This window comes from Purpureocillium takamizusanense, chromosome 3 (assembly GCF_022605165.1).
Source record: "Purpureocillium takamizusanense chromosome 3, complete sequence".
NCBI classification, from domain to species: domain Eukaryota; kingdom Fungi; phylum Ascomycota; class Sordariomycetes; order Hypocreales; family Ophiocordycipitaceae; genus Purpureocillium; species Purpureocillium takamizusanense.
The window spans coordinates 1,705,576-1,720,646 of NC_063070.1; the positions used below are offsets into that span (position 1 = coordinate 1,705,576).

The 15,071-nt window shown below is 56.0% G+C and overlaps 5 protein-coding genes across 5 annotated transcripts; 2 read left to right on the forward strand and 3 right to left on the reverse strand.

Annotated features, from left to right (window-relative positions):
* Positions 1-1,861: 1,861 nt before the first annotated feature.
* JDV02_004087 (uncharacterized protein) lies at positions 1,862-2,374 on the reverse strand (the record flags this gene model as incomplete). The annotated part of the gene is made up of 1 exon (XM_047985271.1): positions 1,862-2,374. One exon carries the CDS (start codon positions 2,372-2,374, stop codon positions 1,862-1,864), a length of 513 nt encoding a protein of 170 aa, XP_047841248.1.
* Positions 2,375-4,646: 2,272 nt separating this feature from the next.
* On the forward strand, positions 4,647-4,982 carry JDV02_004088 (uncharacterized protein; the record flags this gene model as incomplete). Its single annotated transcript, XM_047985272.1, has 1 exon — positions 4,647-4,982. The coding sequence occupies one exon, from the start codon at positions 4,647-4,649 to the stop codon at positions 4,980-4,982; it is 336 nt and encodes a 111-aa protein (XP_047841249.1).
* A 2,214-nt stretch (positions 4,983-7,196) lies between these two features.
* JDV02_004089 (uncharacterized protein) lies at positions 7,197-9,281 on the forward strand (the record flags this gene model as incomplete). The annotated part of the gene is made up of 5 exons (XM_047985273.1): positions 7,197-7,649; positions 7,702-8,253; positions 8,303-8,387; positions 8,441-9,001; positions 9,127-9,281. The coding sequence occupies 5 exons, from the start codon at positions 7,197-7,199 to the stop codon at positions 9,279-9,281; spliced, it is 1,806 nt and encodes a 601-aa protein (XP_047841250.1).
* Positions 9,282-9,409: 128 nt separating this feature from the next.
* JDV02_004090 (uncharacterized protein) lies at positions 9,410-11,170 on the reverse strand. Its single transcript, XM_047985274.1, has one exon. The coding sequence runs from the start codon at positions 10,831-10,833 to the stop codon at positions 9,697-9,699; it is 1,137 nt and encodes a 378-aa protein (XP_047841251.1). The 5' UTR covers positions 10,834-11,170; the 3' UTR covers positions 9,410-9,696.
* Positions 11,159-15,056, reverse strand: JDV02_004091 (Phosphoinositide 5-phosphatase). The gene has a single exon (XM_047985275.1). The coding sequence runs from the start codon at positions 14,744-14,746 to the stop codon at positions 11,804-11,806; it is 2,943 nt and encodes a 980-aa protein (XP_047841252.1). The 5' UTR covers positions 14,747-15,056; the 3' UTR covers positions 11,159-11,803.
* Between the last annotated feature and the right edge of the window lie 15 nt (positions 15,057-15,071).

Below are 15,071 nucleotides of genomic sequence, written 5' to 3' on the forward strand. Positions count from 1 at the left end.
CATCCTTCAAGGCATTAAAAAATGCTCATTCTTCAGTAATTGCATCAGTACCTTTTAATAAAGGAGGGGTATGCTCGTAAGAAAAGGAATATACGCTGCGAAGTCTCATTGATGGATCAAGTTTGGTCTGCATGACTGGTAGCAGGCTTAGTCAACGTTCCTTCCACGGTGCTGTCGTATGGCCGTTGGAAGTGTGGCGACTATTAGTTCCGTAAAATGCTGCCATCTCTAGAATCATTCACAATAGGCAGACGTCCACCTTTGCGTGCAGTCGTCTGGTTATTTTCATACCATCAAGATCCCAGTTCCGGGTCAGAGTCGTCAGAGTCTTCGATAACGAACGCAGCGGACCCCGCCGAATACTTTGGTACAACATAGAATGTCATGGGATGAAGGGCATACACTCGCTTCTTTGATCGGAGGCCATCGCCGTATGCGGCCTGCCACGGGGGGAGGAATTGCTCGGGCACGGCCCACCCGAGCTGCATGTTCCGCAGCCAGAGTCGGACCATGTGGCGACATGTGCGATCGTCATCTTGGTACGCATCACGCCTGTGGAGAAGGGCCCAGTTGTTGAGGAACAGCAGGCACCCTGTCTCGAGCTGCAATCGAAGCTCCGTGGACTGCGCTACCTCGGATACGCGATGGAGGGCGTGTCGCTGGGCGCTTGTCAACATCGGAACCAAATTACCAAAGTTGTCATCGTGTGGGCCAAATCGATTCGGATCCATGCATGCCATCAAGCGACCGTTACAGAATGCAAACGCCGGGGCCAGATAGTAATGAGTCGTTCGACCAGATCTATTTTTCGTTAGGCCACAGATCACAGAGGTGGAAGAGAGGTCCGAGAGCGCCCCTTACATTTGCACTGGCCAACTCGGGTCAAGCAGCGTCTTGACCACGTCCGGCTCATCCTTCAGGAGCTTGTTGAAAACGGTCCATGTAGAAGCCAGGCAAGTATCGCCACCGCTTTCTACACTTTGGCGGACATGCAACACCAGTGTGTCACAACCCATATCATTGTGGAATGGCTGCATCGCGTCAGCACGTTGTTTCTTGAAGCAGCAACATCGTTTTGTCCTGACCAAGGCTTTGTTGGAGTGAATTCCATGCCGTTTATCAACAGGCACATCCCAGCTTTTCGAGCTAGTGATATGGGCTGGCTGGTGGTAAGTAAGGGGCTTGGCAAATTCTGGTCCATCTATTTGACGCACACAAAACGTTGCCGTTCTTGTCCTGGATACCTCTGTGGTCGGCAACATAACTGGCCAGGCCCAAGTAGATGATCACACCGTCCTCAGTGGAGCAACGGAGGCGATGCAGACCCTTAATGACAGAGAAGCCTAGGCCATTGTAGATGTCATGGGCGACATTTTTCATCTTGTGTGCAAGTTCCCCGAGTGGAAAGGTTTCGGTCGAAACACAGTCTCCGTCAAGGCCGAGGCCTGCCACCGTTAGCTTCTCGCACGAATATAATCGGATAAAGGAGTACCGTTAAAAAAGTCCAGAGCATTCTTTATCTCTCGGATGTCCTGATCGGTGAGATGCCACGTATAAGTGGTGTTGCTTTTCAAATTGTCCCCAGTCCAGACGAGCGGTCCCGATTGTGGCGTCGGAAGTTGAGCGGCATCTGGATCTTTTCCGTTGCCAGCCGTTTCCCCTGCACTCCCTTGACGATTGGAATCGTGATCAAGCATATTAGGAGACCTATGTGTGAAAGGGAAGCGTTTTTTTTACTGTTGGGCACGGAGAGTTTGAGGTCGACCGAGATAATATGATCAATCCCAGAAAGAACGTTACGTAGAATTGATGACTACATTTTGACGGATCCAAAGACCGATCTGCCTGACCCTTCTACCTGTCAAGTGATTGATGCCATGTTGAGTGGGCCGTCGCCCTCCTGGACGGTATCCATCTTTCCGGCTGCGAGCCCTGGCGCTACAGGTGCCTGATGCTCGGTCGCATACTGAGCTGCATATGCTTCACCGCTTCCGTCAAATCCATAAAGGCACTCAAAGCACGCTGTTCTGCGGCGCTGGGTGGTTTTGACGTCGGCAGGCTCGACCCACTGTATCTTGATGATGTCTGATACCTGAGGCGATGGCGACGTTGAGGAGTCGGCCTTCACGCGAACCAAAGATTTTTGGTGGCTACCTCGTATGACAAAGTGAGGGTGTCCGAGTCTAATCTCGCTCATTGTCAAGCGTTGACCACAGCAACCGGTATGACTGGAACTGAGGAGACCGGTGATTGGCGCCGTTCGTATGGCCGCCCTGCGGTTTGATCGTGGAATGTCGAGTGACAGTACCACCCAACGGTGCCATCTAGAATGCACGCTTGACAGGACAGGCATCAGGAGATCCGGCATGCACATAGATTTGAAGGGCTCTCAGATATAGTGCGCGGTCGCAATGACGGATACTTTGTGAATCATGCCAGCCTGACTCCGAAAGATCAGATAAAAGCCGATCCGCACCAGATCGAACCTCTCGCGAGGCCTCGCCGGATAGCACCCCCGAGGGGTCTCGGCAGGGTTTGACGCACATTTGATGCGCACGTTGGCATGTGTTTGGAACAGACCTTACGCGTCGACGCCTGTTTGTAATCGATGGAGAAGTATGCCCTGAGAGTCTGAGACTGGAGGCTCCAGACGACAGGCCAGCGATGCCAAAGTGCGACGGACCAATGAAAAGAGATAGTGAGACATGGGTTCCGCATGAAGCGCGAGACACAATGGGCAGAGGCGATCTGCTTCGAGTCTCTAGGGCGTGCAAGCGGTCGACAGAAAAAGCGGCACTGCGAAAGTCCTCGCCCCCTCTACCACAGACAGAACGGCAAAAGAAGATAAGAAAAAGGAAGCTATAATCGTCCTCGAAGACTTGATTGATATCGTATTAAAAGAAGGCGGGCTTTTATTGCGTTTGTCGTTATTTTCGTGGAGGATTTCTGCTACTCTCCGATCATTTCGCCCGCAAAGGTGCAATTGCGGTGCCGCTTATTCTGTCGACCGCTTGGGCGTGACCAAGTGTTGTAGGAAGAGCCGACTACGGTTTTGCTTTTGTGATTCTAGTATGACGGATGCTTTTTGAGTCATTGTGCACTAGTGATACCCCAATATTTGCTTTGACGGTGTGATGATATATACCTGTTTACGGGGTTCAATGGCAAGGACTGGGCAAGCTGCAGGAGCTTTGACGCTGATGCGACAGCGTGCGTGGCGTTCGACATGGACTCGTTCGTCATTTTGCTGGCGAATAAGGGCAGCACGACAGTCCGTCCAGAGCTCTGTGTTTGTGAGTGAGTCTGGGGACAAAGGTGGTCGATTTCAGGCAGTCCATATCTCAGCGCAGCGAGATGAATCTTCATCTCGAGCGACTGGGCTTGGTATTGAGACTGAAGAAGCCAAAGGGGGATTTGTCGTTTTTGGTGGGGTCTATGTCGTACATTGTCTGACCTTGTTTGTCATCTGGGTAGGCGGAGGAGGTCACTTGTACGGAACGCGGACCACAAGGTCCGTATAGGCCAGGGCTCACCTTGTCGGCAAGGGATCGGGGGCCGGGTATATACACGGCCGGCTGTCTCGAACCGGTGAGAGCTCAAGGACGAGGCCCTTGTAGCCGACATTGATGGCGCATGGCTGGGTACTATGCGGGCTTGGTGTAACGAGGAGTACGAATGGAGTTGGAGAGTGTAGACGGTGGAGGTCGACGGTATCCAGCGGTCGCCGAATACGTAGTTGGTTTGGAGCGGCGAAGCTACTAAGTCAGCATCCGTGACTGCATAAAAGAGCACGGTGTCGTCCCGCGCTATCGTACTTATTCTTGAGGGCTCAGGCGCACGTGCATGCCTGTTGGCGGCATTACATAGGGTCGGGGAGGTGACAAAGGTAACTGCGAGCGACCCGACGCGAGCGTGACAAGAGAGACCCCTCCGCTTGGGCGTGACGACTAGTGATGGTGTTGTACGGTGCGTGACTTTGGGAATTGCGCACTGTATCAGCGAGACCCGACGTTCCACGACAACCGCCCAAATGGGGGTCGTGATTTCTTAAGTATCTCTGAACTCGCTAGGCCGTGTTTTTTGTTGCTCGCCGCGGTGGGCGTCGCCATCACATATTACAATTCATCGAGCCAGGGAAACGGCGCCATGCCACCTCTTCATCGAGTCGCACTCTGGGTTTGCCTAGACTGACCTGTCTGGACTCTGCAGCATGCGAGCGCGCTCACCCAGCCCAGGCTGCGGTCCCGAACCTGGACACCTCCACGACGAGCCCAGCCCTCAACGGCACGAGGCGCCACGACCAACGTTATTATTGCCTTGCCGCCCCGCGAAAGCCGAGGGATTCGGGAGCCGGCCCGGCTGGGGTCCCCTCCCCTTCTCGTCCCGCCACAGTACGCCGTTCCACACCATGAGTCGTCACCCTCCATCCCCGTCACGGAGCAGAACCTCTCCAAAGATGAAGCGGGCCAACGGGGCTGCACCGGGCACCAACCAACAGCGGACGTGGCCCATAATTTGATTTGCGCAGGGTCAATCATACGTCTGTGCGACCCTGGCGTTTCGGTGGCCCGCTTCACTGTCGCTGTTGGCTGGCCCGCGGGTTGGTCAACACTGTGCCATGTGTGCCTCTCGGGCTGAACCTTGACATGACTGCTCGCGTCTCGTCAACAGCCGAGGGGCCGTTTGTGCAACAAGCTGGCTGGCTGGCTGGCTGCATCGAGCCGCCGCTAGGTCGGGACCGTCACTTCTCGTCATCACTGCATGGGCCTGTCAGTCGAGCCGACAACCACATCGTCCAGGTGCAGCGCCGAAACCGTCGTCTGCCCTCGCGCTCGAGTGACCACGCGTTACCCAGGCCTTGTGCAACGCAAACACCTTGCTTGGGTCGTCGTTGCTCTCCTCGGTCGCCGCCCCACGAACGATTTCAGACGTTTGCCGACCATCACCACAGCGCGCGCAAAGTCTCAGTCGTGTCAGCTTGACGAGGTGACCAACTCACCCCATCCCGTCGCGCGCCAAGGTCCAGGGCGCTCGCACAAGACTGGACGGGCACGCATCCCGGACTGACGCCGACAAAGCCGGCCTTTTTGGCCCTCGCCGTGACCCTCGCTACTCACTCGCTACTTGTCCCCATCTCTTCCCTTTCTCCCTCCCATCTCCCCCACATCCGAACCACCACGCCGGTCTGCCAGTTCTTGACGTTACAGGCACAACGGCCCAGGCTGTGGTACAACGTCACCGGGTCGTTCTGTCCCCTTGCCTTGTCGCCCCATCCCGCAACGCACGCCCATCGACCCCGCAAGGCTCCGCCGCTGGCGTTGTTGCTGCGCCGGCGCCGGCGAAGGGCGGCGGTCGAGGCTCAGCATCGACCAGCATCGTCACGAGCAGCAGGACCGGCCGCCGTGGCGACGACTGCGCAAGGACCGTGGGTCGCGGTTGAGCAGTCATCCGTCCGTCACCGCAGCTGACCTTGACACGAGCCCCAACGGCAGTGAGTCTCCGGCGTGCGACGTGTCCAGGCAACCATCGGGACACCTGAGCAAACGATAAACACGTTCTAATTGCGCCATAGAGACTATGGATGGTCCTCAGGGGCAGCTTCCGGTGAGTAGCGACTTTCTCCTCTGAGTAGCTATGAGATCATACCTCGCCTACTGTACTGCATCATGCCCTCATTCTACCATACCGAGGCCAATGTAACTCACTTGTCGCCATGTTTGCCTCGCAAATTCTCTCCATCTTTCTTGGGTGCATCTGCGCATCGTCGAGATGGTACACACCCCCCCCTTTACCCCCCCTTGCGCCTGCATCAGCTCATAATCATCATGTATCATGGCCTGGGAGGATCCCTCGCGCATCTCCTTCCCTAGCTCGCGGTATCCCGATGGTAGGGCGAGTGTGTATGATCCCACGAGGACGTGGAAACATGCTCGCAGGTGGCCAGTGTCATTCGTCAACGCCACCGCCTCCACCGCCTCGCGCGTCCAACGACATCCCTCACTCCTGCTTTTTTTTTTTGTGCGCCCGGGGTCGGTTGTTCAACCGGGCAAGAAATAGATGACGCAACTTGTCAGATTTCCTTTTCGATTCGGTTCCTTCTAACGACCCTTTGTTATGGCTAGGCCCAACATCGACCTGTCAAGCGCAAGCGGCCAGCCAGCACCCACGCTCATCAGCCGGACGGTGGCCGTGCTACTGCCCCACGCCTCTGCTACGGCAACTTTTCGCCCGGTTTGCTTTTTCACGATGGACCCGATGTCCAGCAGCCGCGGATGCCCTCTCAGCAACTTTCACAGCAGGCTGGAGCCCATTATCTCTGGCCTGCCCATTCGTACGCCGTCTGGCCCGGCACGCCGGGGCCCGGGCCCGGGTCTGGGCCTGGACCGGCCGGTATCGCTCTGTGGCGGAACAACAACAGGTCGCCAAGCGTCGGTCAATTCGCTTGCAATGCTCAATCCCATCACGTGTCGCTTGTTGGCCGTGGCTATGACAGTGACAGCATGCAACACCTCCGGGAGCCGAATTGTATGACACCCTCCACGCAGTCTGTGTCAGGCACCATGGTTGAGCCCCTTGCCATGTCGATCGCGCGACAGCATCCTCACCAATTGGAATCGCAGCAGGGACCTGGTAACGCTGATGTCGCGAACTTAACCAGCGAGACGAGCATGTCTCCCGAGTCCAATCGAGCTGGCAGGATATACAGTGCAGTTATACCGCAAGGCTTCAGCCTTCTTGCTGACCCAGGTGGCCAACAGCCACAGAGCCACGAGCTCCACGCTGAGGCTGCAGCGATCGAGGGGTTCGACTCTACTTTTCCAATCTACTGCTCAGGCCTCGGCCCCGACCAAGCCCAATCTCTTGGCCAAGCAGTCAGCAGCAGTGGTACGACAGCGTCCACAGGCTCTTGTGTCACCAGACCCGGTGAGGAAACGCCCGCCAGTCTGTCGGACAGCACTATATCGGCCCAAGAATCTAGTATCAACGAAACCACCGTCCGTTATCAGCCCCAAGACCTACCTGTCACAGGTTTATCCCAGCTTGGACGAAGCTCCGGTCCTCTAGCGACGTTTGCCCTTCACAATCAATTGCCCGATAACATCAGCAATCGAGCCTCCAGCCTTGACAGTCAAATAGGCGACTTGGGTCAATACAAACACTTGTCACTCGACGTGAATCTCACGCCGGAGGTCGCAATGGGCGGCGGCAACGTTTATCCGCAGCTGGACCGGCAACAACACCTGTTGGGCAATCCGTCACCATTGCCATATACGGAACACATAGCGTCGAACCATGTGCCTGTGGATGGCAACAGCGGCCTCCAGCAAGGATCAGGAATGGCTGAAGTAGCGTTGTGCGAGCCTCAGCCATGCCACACAATTCAGTGCGATCAACAACCTGACCACGCCTTGCACATAGACCACTTGAAAGTGGAGCAGATGGCGGATGATGCAGATGACAACGATTACGCGGATTACATGCTGGCCAAGCAACTGTCGGGTACCCCCCTTCCGCTGCCGCCAGACACCGAAGATAGGACATACAAGACCAAGAAACAGCGTTCCTCCTTCGAGGACGCCCAGCGCAAGGAAACGGCAGATACACGGTTCAGGAAGGCTTGCCTACGATGCCGGGTCCAGAAAGTCAGAGTGAGTCCAATAGTCGCACTTAGCGTGGAGAAGCAATCTAAACGACAGATAGTGCAAGAACGATCCCAAAAACCCCGAAGCGGATTGCGTGGCATGCCAGTCGTTTTCGAAAACGTCAAAGAAGACGATTCATCGCGTGTCGTGCTACCGAGGAAAGTTGACAGATACAGTGCTGTACCGCAAGGGTGGACTCAATCTAACAGACCGCTGGAACGGCACGGCAATGAAGGACGTTGGTGACCGCGTCAACCCTCAGGACGTTCGCACGATTCACTTCACGATCGATATATGCAAGCAACCAATTACCGTCCAGGTAGTGCGATTCAGCGCCAGACCCGGTGATGTGACGGCTCGATACTGGTTCGTACGGGAAAGGGGCCTTGCCGAAGATGTCAGGAAAAAGAAGGACCTTGAGCCCTACTGCTTGTCTAACATATGGGACACGGCGAATTATTTTGAAACTTACATCGTCGACAACGCAATCCCATCCATGCTCCAAGCGAACCTGCCCTCGCAACACCCGTACGGTATTGGCCGTCTTGCCTCGCAGGACGTGATCAAGCGAACCTATGTTGCAGCAGTTGAGTACTATGCTAGTCTTGAGGTATGATGCCAACCACGTATGTTCCAGGCCGTAGCTAACCGGAACAAAGGACCAGGTAGACACGACGTCAGGGAAGGCAGCTAATTCAGAGAAGAAGCTTCTTGGTAACCTTTTCATCCTCTGGTTCGCCACAAGTAAGGTCCTCGAAGCCGGATGATAGCCTACGCAAGTACCTAACAGTGCGCAGGACACACGGCCGGTAGTGCCTATATCTGCGGCCAAGAAACCCTCGGGATGAAGCCTGAACTGAAGGACGACACATATCCGCTCTACGGCAAAGTATCCCTGCCGCGCATGATCCTCGCCCAATTCGACAGCATCAACCACACCAAGCTGCTTTCCAAGTACGGACGCAAAGTGCTTCAGGATCTCGAGCAATTCTTGTTCCGTAACAACGGGCGTTGGTGGTGGACCATCTACCTCTGCGTCTTCATACTGCTCCACGAGGCGAGCTTCATCAGCGCGGACCGGTATCGCCATGCGCGGAACAACCTTGGCGCCAAGTTCCGATATTCCATCCCCAAGTTCGTCGAGGAGCTGCAAGAGGGCTGCAACAACATTCTCACGCACTGGCATTACTACAACTGCAGAGGTTGGCCCAACCCCAACGAGCCGTGGGACCGACATCAAAGCTTCCTCGCCGAACTATCGTCAACGCAGTATGACCTGGTCATGGAGACCATGGCGGACCCGCGCATTCAGCGACAGCTCGATGTGTGGAAGCGCTACAAGCTTGAGAATGGCCACGGTGAGTCCCAATGCTACTTTGCAGCTATTACCACTACTCTTTTCAGCGCCTCCCCTCCCCTTTTTCTTCTCTTTGCACTGTTTTCTTGTTAAGTGCGCAGTCCATCTGGCTAATACTGTGGTCAGTCGAGCGCCCCGAGTCGCAAGTCACGGCAGCTCAGACGCTGTATGTGGGCACGCAGGCCCAGTTTGACTGGGATCACCCTTTCTACTGGATCTCGCAGATTTTTGAGGAGGACTGGGCGGCTCATCCGACCTACCAGCGCGAGTATGTGTGCTAGGCCGCCGCCTTGCATGTACAAAGGGTGTCTGTGGGTGGGTGTTGGCCCACACGCGGCAGACGAGGAAAGGCATAAAAGGGGTTGGCACAGTGAATATCGTAGTATTGCATAGAGGACATGGTGAAACTCTGTTGGCGCCCCAGCAAGGTTGGTTAGTGCTCCCAATTCAGCATCCGCCAAGTTGGCGATCTGGGTCTAGGTCACCTCTCTACAGCCCTTCACTGTCCTACAAATGACGTAAACGTCTGTCCCAAATACAACTCGTAGCCCTCCTCACCCTTTTCAAGAAGCGTTACTCTTCACGTTGGCCTCGAAGAAACTGTGATAGCCTGTCTGTGTGGTGTCATCCGAATCGATGCCCGCTTAGCCCTCATCAACAGAATAACATTGTTGCTGCCTCTTCAAACACGTTACCCTACCACCGGACATTTTCTGCTAGCTCTGCATCGGCTCCTGCCTCGAGGCCGCGCCCCCCGCCAACGTCTGCGCTTGCTCGTCCGCAGAGCTTTCTCCGAGGCATCACGTCTGGCAGACTGTCCCAGTCGTCCACGTCACCATCGGCCCTGGCCAACCAGGGGTCGTCTACCGCCACGCTCTCGACAAGAGGACTGCCGAGCCCACGGCTCTTCATCACGAGTGCTACGTCGGCAGCTTCCATGCGGGCGCCGCGCTCCCACCGGGACTGGTTGCATTTGAGAGACTGGCGGGCATCTCGAATGGTCAGGCTGAGGCTGGAGCGATAACGAGCCACGTCGTCAATGTCGCGTTGTAGGCGTGCGAGGAGCGCGCCAAGCTTAGGTGCTGTGTCACCGTCTCGAACCGGAATTGCCGGCATGTCAAGAACAGGGCTAGAGCCTGTGGCCTCCAGTTCGTTGAGGTACCGTTCCATTCTTCCGGAGGACGTCTCGGACCAGGGTGCAAGCAGAACGTGGTGCCTTTGTGCGTAGCTGTTCATGCGGTCATCGTCGTTACGAGGCTTCCTCCCATTGCAGCTGCTCTGATGTGAGACCGGTGAGGCAGAGTCTGATATCTCGGCTTGCCTATCGCATTCGGCTTCGCGCCCGAGTTTCATATAGCCACACCTCTCACCAAGATGCAAGTTCCCTTTGTGTTCTGCATCATTGAAGATGCCCGCCAGTTGTTGAAAAGAGTCGAAGATTGCAGGCACCGTGTCGAGGGCTTCAAGCCAAGTACCTTCGAGTGTCAGCCAGCCCTGCTCACTGGCTTCGGTGGGCCAATTGGTTTGACGGCTGTCCATGTTGTCTGCGACAGGGGCTTGCCATGTCGTATCGTTTTCCCTCCCCTCAGGCTTAAGCGCATGACTGAGGTCATCTGGCAGATGGGCCTCTAGGTCTGAAAGTTCGGACTCGGTAGGCTCCGGTAAAGTGATAGCGGCTGCGAGCAAGCCAATATCGTCGCAAGTGGCATGGTCAATGGCTCTCCGCCGCAATCGTTGGAGGACGTGAAGTATTTTGTCTACTTTTGCGAGGAACATCATGCGGCCCTTGTAGGAGACCTTGGCCGTGTCGGTAATTTTTGAGCCCCATGGCATCTTGATTCGGGGAAGATTCGAGCACCATAGAAGATTTGCTTCCGTACGGGAGGTCAGAGGCGGTAAAAGAAGCCCCTGAGAAGCAACGGGGGTTTTTGAAGCTCAATGCTTGGACACGATCCGACCCGTTCGTTGTAGATGGTGCAATGGCAGCTTCTGGATGCATAGGACATTAGATTTCTGTGACTCGTCTGATCGGTCTCGCGAAAGGTTGTCGAGGGTGGTGCACCGACGAACGGAGGAATTCTGCGCATCTGCTTCTGCCGCCACCGAACATGCAGATAGCCACCACAATGAGCCGAATCACTGCAGCAGTGTAAGCGTACCGACAATTAACTGCACTGCATATGCATCTTTGTCGTCTCGAAATTGACTTCTCACAGCGTCTTTCGTCCGGCGTAATCCGTCGAGTGTCGGAAGGGATCGGAGGAAAGGGCCGCGCAGGCCTGGGCCTTGAGGCCACCAACAGGTTCTCTCGAATCGTACGAGTGCAGGGATGAAGAGAGATTTTGCAACACGTGGTGATGTCTTCTCGCGGCTTGTGTGAGTCCAGAAACCGCGTGCGTCGTTGCCTCCTTCCATGTAAACCGTGCAGATAGTGCGGGAGTCCCTCCTTCCCAAAGCATCATCACATGGGATAGTAGCGGTGGCAGGGAAAACTTGGACGTCTTGACCGCGGGCAGGTTCTTTGTACATCGAGGGGGGGGCAGCCGCTTGCACCGTTTAGTATGCAAAGTAAGGTATCATTATTCCAGCATTTAGAGTGCCAACCAGACTGATTAATGCACCGGGACAGCGCCCGCGATCCTGCTCTACACGGGACATTACTACACTTGCCGCCCGGGCTAATCCGCTGCGCTCGTACATAACGGCTTCTCGATCATCGTGACTTCTTGTGTGCGCGACACCTGATCCATGACCGGACACTCGTCCAGCTCCGCCGCCGAGTAGCTTGAATCGGCTCTCGCCCCTAGCCGTCAGCTTCTCGTCTGAGAAACATTTCGATGACGATGCGCTCCTTTTCTTTCATACCGCGGTCTTTTTCGTTTCCTCGAAAGGCCAGTGGGCCCATGATCTCTGCATATCGCTTTTCGCGGACCCGTCTTCGTCTCGTACCGTCGTCGTCACTTTTGCGAAAGCTGAGACGGCGGCTCAAGCTCCGTGAGGGGTCGGCAGACGTGGCGGGGCTGAGCTCGGACGCGATTCGCGACACTGTCGAGGTGAGGAAGACGAAGGCGATATTGTGGTTTGGAGCCGTCGATAACACGTCCAGCACCTGGTTCTTGACGTCAGGCCAAGCTGCCTCTGGCAGTGATGTAAGGCTGGGGAGGCATGTCGAGAGCTTGGCCCAAAGATGAGGCGGCACAAGCCCGTCGACGAGCGAAGCCAGGAAGAGAAGAAGCACTGCTGACAGCAACTCCAACTTGTGCGCCGACGAAAGCTCTACCGGCATCGCTTCGAAGATGGATGTATCCGTATCCAGGGCCGCCACGATCCCGGCCTTGATTGCGTCCTGCTCCATCAATCCGGCGGACCATGTCGATGCGTCAAGGGGCCACCCTGGGTCCTGTGGCAGCTTCAGGTCCTCAAGCATGGCCTCGTCGGCGACGCACCGCTCTGCCAGGGTTTGGATAGCTTCCGTCAATTTGAAAAGCTCCTTGGGCGCCGAGCAATGGACATCCGAATCGTATGGTATGGTACCCTTGATACCCATGTCAGACACAAACTTCCTGATGCCTCCATCCGGGACACGGATCAGCTCATCGATGGATCGCCCGAAGCAGGTAGGAAGCCACATGCCACGGACGGGTATGAAATGGTCACGACCGTCCTCAACTCGAAGCACTAGCACGTCCTCAATCTTGTCTTGCCTGTCATTGAGAGACCTGAGGTGGAAGATGGTTGACACCTGGGCTTCTATGTGTGCAAGGACCGTCTCTCCTGGTTCCAATGTTACTGTGCGTCCCAGCCTGTCGTACATGGCCTCATCTGGCCGAATGAAGAAGGTTTTCAGCCAAGACAGGCATGCGCAGTCGCTTTCCTCCGTTGTGGGCGTCTCCACAAAGGAGAAGGTCGCCGGCACGCCGCTCGTGTTGGCAATCATCACAACGGCTGTTTTGCGCTCCAAGAATGCGACTTGGCCAAAGTCGACAGCATTGTCGTTATCTTTGTTGCCTTCAACAACCAGCGTGACCCCGGGTCGGCCCTCGTTTTCCGCCCTGTCAAGTTCACGTGCCACTTCTGCGTGCAACTTGGCCTTCAATTCTGGTACCACAGCGTCGTACTCCAGCGTGAACACTGATATTATGGGCTTGTGATCGGAGGATGTTATGCGCTGGTGTGACGTGTAGATGTCTTGGCTGATGCGATCCACGAAGCCCTCCTTTGTCACGACTTCGCCAGCTTGATCTTGGCTGTCAGCTGCCTCGTCGTACTCGTCATAGTCTAGGCCTGGTTTTCCACCAGCCTGGTCGTCGGCGTCTGTGTCTGGATTGTAACTAAACAGAACGTCATCGTCTTCCTCCAGTCCCCGTGACTTCATCTCTTCGTCTTTCTGCTTAGCCGCCTTTTCGTCCGCGATACGCTTGTCATGAATCATTTTGTCCCTGCGAGTGCGATACAGGATGCGATCGCACCAGCTAGGAGAGCGTCGCTTTTCACTAGAGTCAAACAGGCCAACAGTCCCGACATCGTACTTGTAGGAAGGGAGAAATGTAATGGGGCCCTCTCGCCACCCGTCTTCGAAAGCCTTGCGTTGCGCAATGACCCGTCGGAGCTGATCGTGTGGCAGCAGAGAGTCAAGCGTTGCCTGCAATGATGTCGGGTCCTGGCTTGGGTCCTCGGGGAAGTCGTCGGGGTCAGGGAGTGATGTCTCCGAGTCAAAGCTCTGTTCCGCCGAGTGGACGGATGGGGGTATCGTGGTATCGTCCTCGTCATCACTGTCCGTATTCTTCTTCATGACTATGACGCCTTCGCCGTCCAGCGGCGCGGATGGCTTGTCGCTGGTCAAGTCATACTCGCCTCGAGTATGTAGCGTCAGCAGCCTCCTGATATCTTCACCCGGCAGCCCGTCCAGACGAAAATTGAGGTCCCCAAGCCAAAAGGCAAAGTCTTCGTCGCCTATCTTTTCGCCGTCGTCTTCCGCCACGCCGGAGTGCACCACCGGGTCGAACTGGGTCTTGGAAAGGATCTGTCCCACGTCCCAGCATCGACGGTCGAGATATGATGCGCCCGCACCACTCGCCAGGTGGCAGTTGACAAAAACCATTCGTGTCGTCTCGCCAAGGACGATTCTCGTGGTGACGGCGCCTTTGTTTCCAAAATAACCCAGCACTCCAGTCCCCACCTGCTTCGTGCTGACATTGGTAATCGTGGGCGCGATTTCGGGAGAAGCGTAGATGAGGAGGAGCAGCCCAGTCATCTGCTCGGCGGCGATTCTCTGGTAGCCGGGGGGCAAGGCTGCTTCGATTGCGCCCTGCCAGCGGTCCATGGGCGAATTGTCCGTGTAGACGGTGCGGTTCACGTAGTCCCTCGTAAGGCTAAGATCCACGACCTCCTGCAGTCCCAGAACGTAGAGGCCGATTTCGTTGCCACCGACCAAATGCACCGAGTCTGCGTCCCCGTCTGTCGACTTCAACCTTCTGTGCTCGACCGCCGTGTTGCGCGACAGGTCCATCCGCGCGAAGCTCTTGTCGAGGCCACCGCCAGCAACCAGCCAGCTCGCCAGGTCCTTATCCGTGCCGGGGCAGGCAGCGATGTTCCATGTGCCAATCTTGACTCGCACCTTGTGCGGGCGGACATACTCGGCTCTTCTGGCGTGGACGGCGCGCGCAAGAGATTGGGGTGTCGACCCCAGGTCCACCGGCTCGGAGTCGATGGAGTGCTCCGACGGCGGACTCGACCGGTTCGTCATTCTGATGTAGGTTTAACACGAATAACTAAGGGCAATCCCCGGCGCTCTTTTTTTGGCTGTGCTTTGGTACGTTTTCTGCTCGACCCTGACCTCTAGCTTCCAACAGGAGACGGGCGCATCGAAACGTGGGAGCGGTCCACGCGGACGAGAATATGCTTCTCAAATCTGGCGGGGGAGGAAAGCGGCTACAATTAATACACAAAGAATGCTGTCATATCGCAAAGGGTGGCGGCTGATCACTCAAGCATGCTTCAGATAGGCAGTGAAGCTCGATAACTTGTTGCGTGACGGACGGACCAGAAGGGCGGCGTGACCCCGCGGGAGC

Excerpts from the sequence above, each read along its gene's own strand:
- JDV02_004090 (XM_047985274.1), bottom strand. The coding sequence starts at position 10,833 with ATGCCATGGGGCTCAAAAATTACCGACACGGCCAAGGTCTCCTACAAG.
- JDV02_004091 (XM_047985275.1), bottom strand. The coding sequence starts at position 14,746 with ATGACGAACCGGTCGAGTCCGCCGTCGGAGCACTCCATCGACTCCGAG.